Consider the following 10,423-nt stretch of genomic DNA (forward strand, 5'->3'; position numbering starts at 1 on the left):
TGCACGAACAGATTCATAATCTTGTTAAAAGTCTGTATTTAATTTGATAAAAATACGCATGAATAAACCTCAACAACTTGAAGATCATTTCCAAAGTCTGATTGATTTTCCACGGCCTGTCCATCTGCTCGGACGTCTCTGCTCACTGGACTAAGCTGATTAGAGTAATGAGCTTTCAGCGGAGCCTCAAAGCCCAAAGATCTGTGGCCATGATGAGCAGAAGCCTAATTAATGGAGAGGGACACGAGCAGCTGCACACGCTGCTGCTGCCCAGCATGTTTCATAAGTTTAATAAATACAGCACGAGAAGTCACGCCACGTAAACATCACCACGTCCTCGTTAGACTCACTGAACATTAAAGGGCTGCGGAACTGTCATAAGTCATCTATTCTGTGACGTTCGTAATGAAATGTTTTGATTCTGATATCGTCAGCTGCAGGCTTCTGTGCAAAGTCTTTTTCTGTTGGAACCGAGCAGAAATTATTCCTGTCCATTATCTGCGTTGCTTCAGAGAAACTGATCGCTACAGATTCTCAGAAAGCTCGAGCTCTCCAGGGGGAAAGTTGTCGAGGCATCACTTACGCCTGATTGGACGCCGGCGGGGAGGAAGTGGACTCGTGGAGCTGCAGGACGAACTCTCACTGTGCTGATGTCCATTAGTCTCTGGGTCACATGCTGCAGCTGGTGGACTTCGTCACATGGAAAAGAAGAATTTCCCACAGTGTGGGATCATGAGGGCCGATGGGCCGCGGCGCATGCTTTCACTTGAGAAAATTGTATTTATTCTGCGGAGGGGGAGTTCCTCAGGCGGACATGATGAGATAAACAAGGAAGCACAAACAGACAACAGTGAGTGAAGAGGTCGAACGAGGAGAGTTTGTGTTCGAGGGTGAGAACGTGAGATGGAGACGTTTCTATATTCACATGGTTCACGATGTTCGAGCGGACGCAGCTGAGGGATGACGGAGACCAGCGATTCATATTTATTGCTGTCTCTGATGTGTGTGCTGCTCGTTTTGGATGGTCACTGTAAAACTGACAGAAGTTGTTTGTGTTGCCAGGATGACGGGAGGCGGCAGGATGCTGTGGCTGCTGCTCTGTCTGCTTCCTCTGGCGGGCGGCGGCGGCGCAACGCTCACTCACAACGCCACGCACCGAGGAGGACACGACCACGGTGAGTGCGAACACGTGGACGTCGGTGAAACCGGGGGCGTGGATACAGTGTGATTGACAGCTTGTACCGTCCAATCAGTGCAGGTCGCAGGTGTAGCTGGAGGAGCTCTCGGTCAGGCCACACCCCCCTGCCCCACCAAATATGGTTTCGGGGGGGGGGGGGTTGAAAACAAGATGGCGTCAACCAAAATGCCAACTCGAGGATTCAAAATGGCCACTCACAGATCACTGGGTGACGTCACAGGTGATTGGTAGAGGGGGAGTTTGGTTTGAAGCCCTCATCCAATCAGCGTGAGCGGAACACACGTTCCTTTGGGTCAGAAAACGTCTTCTGATGAACAGCAGCATCATCGTGTTTGTTTCAGTCATTTTCACCTGAAAACATCAGAAAAATATCAACGTATGAAATCCTATAAAACTCTTCTTTGTCAGTAGATATGTCAGATTTAAAAACTGGATTCTGTCCTGGGGGGGGGGGGGCACAGAAGTATTTTTAAAGCTCACAGGAAATGAAATCTTCAGGAGCCTTCAGCAGAAGTGATGCGTTTCAGGGTAACGTCAGCTGCTCGTTCTTCTCAGGAGAAAAATCCTGGGACGTGTTTACTCATAAAGTTAGAAGAAGGAGGACGAGGAGGTTTCTCGGTTATGAGGTTTTTCTTTGCAGAGAGAGCTTTGATTTAAAATATCACGGGATTGTGGGATTATATGCTGGAGGAGGCAGTCGCACCTGGAATATGGAGGATCGCATCAGAGTGAATGTCTTTGAGTGTCACGTCCGTGTCCTCTCCTGGAGGTGTGCGAGGTTTCACAAACCGACAACTCTGCCTCTCTGATCCTAATCCCCACTGGTGTGGCTCATCCTTTATTCATTCTGTGAACATTCAACATCGTTGTCGTCATTTCCCTTTTTTCTCCCACTTTGTTGTAAAAGTACAAGCGATTCAGGGAACACTTCAGACGATCGGCCGCGGGCAGATCGCCCAAGTGAAATGTCAGCAGGTGTCTGTCAAATAGCATGAGAACAAACAAGCTCAATCAATTAAATGTCAAAATATGATAAATCATAACTGGTCAACACTTAATTAGAAGGTCACAGGGTTCATGTCTCCATGAATGTGGAATTTTACAGATTATAATTATAATAAGAATAGTCATGTACTGTAAATCAGAGGTTTTTGATGATACATTCAAATGTTCTCTCCCCAAAAACAAGTGCATCATTGTTTCTGGCTCAGCTCCACAAAGAGGCTTGTTTCACTTGAGTGTCAAGGAATTTGAATTATTGTGCTACATGGCACATATTACGCATGATTTTAAATTAGAAAAACAGAATTGGAGGGAGCACAACCACGTTTTTATTCCAGTTTATGTTGTGAATCCATAAATATTTTTATTTTGCTGTAAAATCTGTCAATCACACTGTGCCACGCCCCCAATACACATGGTGCTTTATGGTCTATTTGACTGTAAATGGACCAAAAATTTACAAAATGAACCTCATGAATCATAAACTCCTCAGGAAAATGTTTACTGAGGTTCTAAACCAAGTGAGTCGCCCTCTGCTGGTGGGTACATAGAATACAGGCTTCACACACTAACCTTGGCTTCACTTTCTGGACGCGGTGACTTCGGCGGACTTTGTTTGTGGGCGTCAGGCTGTGGCTCCATGTGTGACGAGCGGAGGCTGTTGCTTGGTCGGTTCCTGCAGCGAGGATCACTGAGCTTCTTACAAAAAAACACATCGGGCCCTTGTTTCCATGCAGCTCAGAGCATTCTCTCCTGGATTAGACCTCCGGCTGCTGCTGCTGCCGCTGCTGCAGACCATGAAAAAAAAATATCTGCTCAATTAAGATAAAAATATCAAGCCATGAATATCAGGGTTTTTTTTTAAATCAAAATGTCTGTGTTATTCCCTGAAGGAAAACCTTGAATATGTTTGCACTGTTGGACAAAGTGGGGGAAAAAATCTATCTCAGGCTTAAAGATATTTTCAGAGATCAGCAATGATTTTTCTTCTTCTCTCTCTCAGCGTGTTGGTTTGTGTCCTTTCTATCGTCTTATTCTTCTTCCCGCTGTTTTCAGACGCCGATCAATTTTCCACCGCTGCTCTGTCACATCACATTGACATTCATTAGAGCCACAGTCCATCAAACAGAGATGGACTAGATAATGGTGCGTGTGTGTGTGCGAGGTGGTAACACATGAAATCTGGATGTGTGTGTGTGTGTGTGTGTGTGTGTGTGTGTGTGTGTGTGTGTGTATCGCTATTATCCAGTCTGTCATTTTCCAGAAAGGTTATATTTTTTTGTTATTTAAAAAATCATAAATGTCATCACCGAGTCCTGACAGGAGACGTGATGCACAACGTCTGCCAGCATCCTCTCAGACCTTTCACATGTTTGTATGAATATTTCCTGCATGAATATTTCAAAATGCAACACGGTGCATTTTTGGTCATAAGCCCCGCCCCCTCCATGTTAGCAGATGGGACATGGACCAGTAAAGTAAAATTTCTTCAGCGCTGACTGATATATATGTTGTTTTTTTTCCCCCACAGAGAATGTTGCCGTGACAACAAGGCCTCACATCTACTTCTGCCGCTCGCCCAACATGGAGGACTTCACCTGCTGGTGGCATCCGCTCGACAACCTGACGGACGGAGAGGCCGTCACCTACGTCCTCACCTACTCCAAAGAGTACGAACACCTGACTGAATAAACTTTATTTTTTTCTTAATTATATTCTCACAATGCAATGCAGAGATATTTTATTATACATTATCTGTACATCACGATCGATGATATCATTACTATAGTGTATAGGTATAATAAGAGTATGTATCAATTCAATTTTTCTCATTGTTTATTATGTTTTGACAAATCTTTTCCTATAAAATTATAAATTTTACAAATCCTACAAAATTCTAGTACCGGCTGTGGTTTTTGCAGAAAGATGATGCAGCTCTAACATTTCCCCTCGTTGACTCTTTGAAGCCTGAAGTTTGTGTCACACAATTTTCTGCCGTTTGAACTGTGATTCCCAGCGCGTCACTGAAGCTTTTAAGACGTCGATGTTTCAGAGCGGCTCTGAAAGGCCGAACGCATTTGACCCGACACGACATCATCGCTCATGGCTCCATCAATTGTCGGCTCACACACACACACACACACACACACACACACACACACACAACGTCGGTGTTCGTTCTGAGTGTTCAACTGAGAAAATATCTTTTTTGGCGGGATTATTAGATTTCAGAAAGATAAATTAATTTAATTTGGACTCGTTAAAGGAGACAATTTGTCTGTCTCATGTAAGAAGACTTCAGACTCTGTGTGGTCCCGCCTTCAAAAAACCATACAGCGAGATGAGAAACTGCCGTTGGTTGGATGACGCAGTGCGTCCAGAGTTGCGAAAAGGAACCAACCTCTTGGGTCAGACTTTGACCTGGAGGAAAAGAAAAAGAGTCATTAACCCGTTCCGAGACAAAAGAAAAATGTGAATTTAAAAGAAATCAAAAACGAAATGCTTCTCGTCAATAAAACACGTTTAAATGGACATTAAAAAAATATCCAAACTGGCAAGAAAATCTTCATATGTTCATCCAAACACGTCTCTTTCTCCCTTTTCCACAGTAAAGGTCCCAGTGAAGAATGTTCCGACTACGTGACGGGCGGTGCCGACAGCTGCCACTTCGACAGCAGCCACACGACCATCTGGAAGATGTACTGTATGAACGTGACGGCCGTCACCGCCCGGAGGAACTACACCTCTCAGGAGCGCTGCCTGGACGTGGCAGATATAGGTCAGGACTGCAGTATATACCCTCCTCGTGCTGTGTAAGCGCTCTGTTATTTGCAAATAGATTTTGGAAAATGTGCTTTTCGTACCCTTTTTTTGGTTGACCTTGACCTTTGACTGATCAATCTGCATAAAATGGCAGTGATATTAAAAGTGTGGGGCAGGTAACTACAGTAAGTCGATGTTTCTTCAAGTTTTTTCTTTCTTTCTTTTATTTCTTAGCCGCGGTTTATCCAGAGTCTTTGTGTGAACTTGAACACATCGTGGTTACACTCTGACATCCTGTCTGACCTCTGACCTTCAATCTGATCTTCAGTCTGACCTACAGTCTGAGCTGCAGGTGTCTCTGGATTCAGTCGAGCGCAGAATTAATAATGTGAAAATGTGAAATGCCCTCGGGCTCCGCTGGTTATAATAATTCATTCACAGGCAGATTAATCTGTTCCAGTCCGGGCTTTAGTTTGAGCGTGTGCATAGGACACAAACACACACACATGAAAACAAGTTGACATCATTAAGTGTGGTACGAAATTGAAATGAGTTTTTGCTTTCAGCTAAATTCAAGAGGCAGATGCTTTTATTTTTTTACAGAAGATTGTGTGTGAGAGCAGTATGAAGCCCCCGAGGGGGGGCAGTTAATCTGATGTGTCGGGGGCCGAGCGTCTGTTGTGATCCAGCTGCTGCGGCACAGTGGAGTCTGCTCGCGGTCATGTGAAAAAAAACACGAGACGTGTGTGATTTGTCACCGCTAACACGCGTGTAACTCGCGTGTAACTCGCATGTGGGTCCACATGACGACCGAAGGAACCTTTGTCAGCCGCTAACACGCGTGTAACTCGCGTGTAACTCGCATGTGGGTCCACATGACGACCGAAGGAACCTTTTGTCAGCCTGAGAAACCGGAGAAGGTCAGGGAGGTTTGTTCTCATCATGACCGTCACCTGCAGATACCGAGCAGAGTCTGAATCTATTGTTCAGTCTGTAAAATGTGATCAAAGTCTGTGACCGTGAACAGCTCTGCTGTTCTCTCTCAGCGATAATGAAGATATGATCAGAAATATTTACATAAACATTTTTAATGATCTTTGTGTTATTTGATCTTTGTTTCCAGAGACGTTTCAGAGTTGAGTTTGTAGTTTGTTCGTATTGCACTTTAAATGCCCAAATCATATCTGACTGCATGTAGTTGAATAAGAGCATCAGTTAAAATATAATGGATTCAGGCGGAATAATGAGGATTTTATCTCGTGACAACGTCCACATCTTTGATTAAAAGAAGAGCAGACGTCCTGATCCTGAACCACTTTGTGCCTCCGTGTCGTCCACAGTTCAGACCGAAGCTCCGGTCAACTTGACCTACACGCTGACCGACGCCGGCGGCGACGAGATGGGCCACAACGCGCAGCTCTCCTGGACGTACCCGGTGCCGTCGCACCTGCAGTACGGCTGGATCACGCTGGAGTACGAGCTGCAGTACCGCCGCATCGCGTCGCCCCACAACTGGAAGGTACAGGGGAGAAAAATGGGCCGGCGGCGGGACTCCGCAGGGTGAGCGCGGCGTTATGTTTTACGTTGCTGACGGAGTTCTCCCCCGCTGCGTTGCAGGTGAAACACCCTCTGCGGGAGCCGCGCGTGGAGCTGCTCGGCCTCCCCGTCGACGACTACATGGTCCGAGTTCGCTGCCGCTCGCAGAACTACGGCCTCTGGAGCCACTGGAGCTCCGCGCTCCTGATGAGCATCCCCAACAAACTGCCGGCAGGTACGCCCACGCTCAGGGTTTCCATGAGAATCGCCGCAGCAGTTCACAGTAATAACTGTGACTGTTATTACATGAATGAAATGTTGTTTGGTGGAACCTGCAGGGAAGCTGTTGCTGCTCATCCTGGTGTCGGGCGTCGGCATCTTGGCGCTGCTGGTGATTGCCTTCGGCGTGATTCCACAGAGCAGAAGGTAGGAAAACACTGTCTCACACACACACACACACACACACACACACAGTTGCTGCCTTGTCAAACCCCCTCTCTCCACCTGTAGAATAAAGGATTACTTCCTGCCGCCCATCCCCAAGCCACGGATCATGGGCATCGACCCGCTGCTGCTGAAGGTAACTCACCAGATCTCCTGCCTGAGCTGATCTGAACCGATCGTCTGCACAAATGAATCCTGTTCATCCATTCACTCTCGTCCTCTTCCTTCCTTGTTGTCATCACTGTTTTCCTTCACTTTTTAATTCCCTCTTCTCTTTGTCCTCCCTTCTTCTCTGCATACTTCAAAATGTCCCTCTGCCTTTATCGTCTTGCCTTCGACCTTACTTCCTCCTCCATCTTCTTTTCTTGCCGTTTCCTTGCACCCTCCTTCTGTTCCTTCATCCCTTCTGCCTTTTCTCTCTGCGTCCTCTCCCTCTCTAACCCTAACCCATCCCTCAGAAGGGGAACCTGGATGAAATCAACCGTCACCTGAGTAACTTCCACAGCTACAAACCTCCGAGCTACACAGAGGAAGTCTGGGACCATGTCAGCGCCGACAGCTTGTATCTCACCACGCCGAAGGACTACAGCATCCCGGCCGCGCCCACCGACTGGGAGAGGGACGCCCTGGTGGTCCCATGTGTCCTGACGCCCGTGGCCATCCATCGTCAGCTCGCGGCACAAAACCCGGCACCGTACATGCAGAGCATGTCGCCCTACTGCTCGCCGCCTCCTGACGCCTTCGCTCCGGCCGCGCCCTCCTTGTGGACAAGGCCCGGGATCGAGCCGCTGCCGGGGACGGACTACAGCTTGACGGGACACGGCAACTCTTCCACTGCTCCCGACGCCGCCGCGGTCGTCGGCAATCGCTCGCCACAGGACTTCTACACCTGCGTCCAGCTCATGAACGTGAGCGGCGAGGTGCATCTGGTGCCGTGCCTGCCGCCGCAGCCGTACTGCAGGGAGTTCCCCCCTCTGCCCAGAGTCGACGTGGAAGCAGGCGAGAAGGAGGAGACGCAGAGGAAACTGGCCGAATACCAAGCCAGGAAGAATTTGATGGCCGAGCCGAGAGACGCCGGCAAAGCTTAGAGGAGCGAAGCTGCCGCCTGTCGCTGTTGACAGCGAAGACTGAATGAGAGAGGAAGCACGTCAACAAAGACGCAAAGTGAACATCGCAGAACGGGCTGAAATGTGGGAACTGTTGCAAAGCAGGAGTCCGTCCAAGCGACCGGACGTTCGAGCCCTGATGTGCAGAACTCGCACCGAAAACAATTCTACAAAGAAAAAAATCCAAATTCAAAGACAATAACTCGCCGACGTGACATTTCCACATGCTGCTTTTCCCGAATCTCTTTTTTTTTTCTGTCTCTGCAAAGCTTCACAGTCGAGGTCGTATGTGTTTCTCAGGTAAAATTAATAAAAAAATGTAAAAGTGCAATGCCGTTTCGCGAGGACGAAGGTTGCTTCATGTCAACTGCTCGGTACATTTCATTCAGACCCACTTTCTTCTGTCTCCGTCGGTGTTAACGTTCAGTGATGAAACCATTCACCTTCCTCATCACAGCTGAGATCAGCTGTTCTGGCCACAAATAAAAGAAATAATATCACCAGCTTGTTTCCCCACGTGATTTTCATATTCAGGATACAAACTCATTTCATTTTGACACGTGGTGGTACTGACGCACGCCGACTCCGTATCCTGAACATGAATGTAACATTCATCAACAAGGGTTTGAATCCTTCTGTTGCCTCGTCCTTCAGGGTCTAAGTTCCACTGCAGAGGAGAATCCTGCCATATTGTTCCTCCTTCATTCATACTGATTTATTCCAAAAAAATGTATTCCGATCCCGAGGCAGAATATCCGTGGATGTCTGTGTTGTTTTGTGAACTTTCCAAAGTGAACATCCAGAAAACCAACAAGTTTGGTTCCTAGTTATCAGACTTCTTTACAGATGTAATATTTGGTGGGATATGTCGACCCTTCAGACAGTTTATTGTGCGAGCGAGGTTATTCTGGACGATATCTCAGACTTCTAGATCCTAATATCGAATCCCAAAGTGCTCCAGTGATCGCTGGTGGCCAAAACTCGATAAAGGTCTTTTGATTAATGCACTTCTTTGTCCCCTTATTGTCCATCATGTCCCGACTCGTGCTGTAAACGTCGGCATCGTGGAAGTCTCACTTTCCCACTTCAGTTCATCTTCTTCTTTCCCTTCACGCGTTGGCGAGGAGTGCCAAAGGAACCCAGAGTACAAAACCGATGCTGATGTTGCCAAGCACCAACGACGAGCCAATGGCATCGGATCAGTTTGTCACCTATCACCATCAGCTGTTGAATTTCGACTCCTGAAGCCTTGACAATCGTGAAATGCTGTAACTGAGGTTTTTGCGATGGGTTCTAGGTCTTATTAATAGTTCAAACCTTTAATGTATTAACGTCTTCAAAGCGTCCGCTCCTCGTCCCGGACGCTGGGGACTCGGCCAGCAGTGATGTCGTAGCGTCGGCGTATTCGTCTTGTTGCTGTTGCAGGTAGACGTCGTGCCGTGATCCATATTTGTGCCTTCCCCCCCCCCACGGCTCAGTATTTGTCAGCTGTTCCTCTGTTGTGTGGACCAGCCGACGTGCCGCTCCCACACGTACACGCCTGGAGAGTCAGTACCTACTGTGTGTGCACATTGTGTCGGGTTTAATTCACCCTTTATTTTATTGTGACACTCTTCTTGTCGGACGAAAGCACTCTGGGTTTTTCTATTCACCGCAATAAAAAGTGTAAAGGCAGCGGAATGTGTGCAGTTTGTCATTTCTAGCAGTGTTCTTTACCATTTTTCTTCACAAAGCTGAAATCATCCGTACACTTCACACGCTGATATTATTAGGATGAATGACTGAAAAGTGTCTGATAACATTGTTCCGGTCGAGTTTCCTCCAAAATGTTGTTTGATTTCCTACAAACATGATGCCCACGAGATGAAAGTTCTGTTACATTTTTCATTTTGCTAATCACGTGTTCTGATATGTTAGTGCAGTTTGTTGCTTTTTAAATAGCCTCATATTACAGTAGTTAATAAGTTTAAGATTCCAATTTAAAACTGATCCATTGGCCTTAAAAAGGTCCGTTGTGCATTTGCTTAGTTTCAAACGAGTGTGTGAGACCGTGTGACTTAAATTATCTGCGTTCTGCTGATAAAAAGTGGTCGAGACGATCGTCAGCTGACTGCAGATTAACAAGCTCAGACGAGACACAGAACATCGGTCAGGACAGATCAAAGTTAGAGGGAAGTGTGGTTATTACAGAAACTAGGCAACAACTCAGAGCGGTGTCATCGTTATTGGATGCTGGTGTTTAAACATGAAATGAAATGAAAAGCAATCTAAGACATTGAAGGCACAGTTCACAAAATCTCAAAAGTGTTGCCACTTTGAGCAGAAGAAGAAACAAGAATAATATAAGAAGTGAAAGTGAAAGAACCAGGACAAG

General features: G+C 46.7%; 1 protein-coding gene across 2 annotated transcripts in view; it reads left to right on the forward strand.

Annotated features, from left to right (window-relative positions):
* Nucleotides 1-9,723, forward strand: part of LOC118307627 (growth hormone receptor-like) — a 23,510-nt gene extending 13,787 nt beyond the window's left edge. For both annotated transcript variants that reach the window (XM_035629914.2, XM_035629915.2), the window contains 8 exons: nt 1,063-1,175; nt 3,732-3,870; nt 4,810-4,979; nt 6,304-6,482; nt 6,581-6,734; nt 6,838-6,925; nt 7,010-7,079; nt 7,402-9,723. In XM_035629914.2, the coding sequence (XP_035485807.1) occupies nt 1,064-1,175; nt 3,732-3,870; nt 4,810-4,979; nt 6,304-6,482; nt 6,581-6,734; nt 6,838-6,925; nt 7,010-7,079; nt 7,402-8,031 (1,542 nt within the window). In that variant the 5' untranslated portion in view covers nt 1,063 and the 3' untranslated portion in view covers nt 8,032-9,723. The remainder of the gene's footprint in view (nt 1-1,062; nt 1,176-3,731; nt 3,871-4,809; nt 4,980-6,303; nt 6,483-6,580; nt 6,735-6,837; nt 6,926-7,009; nt 7,080-7,401) is intronic.
* The last annotated feature ends 700 nt before the right edge of the window (nt 9,724-10,423 follow it).

This window comes from Scophthalmus maximus, chromosome 1, assembly GCF_022379125.1.
Source record: "Scophthalmus maximus strain ysfricsl-2021 chromosome 1, ASM2237912v1, whole genome shotgun sequence".
Lineage (NCBI taxonomy): Eukaryota > Metazoa > Chordata > Actinopteri > Pleuronectiformes > Scophthalmidae > Scophthalmus > Scophthalmus maximus.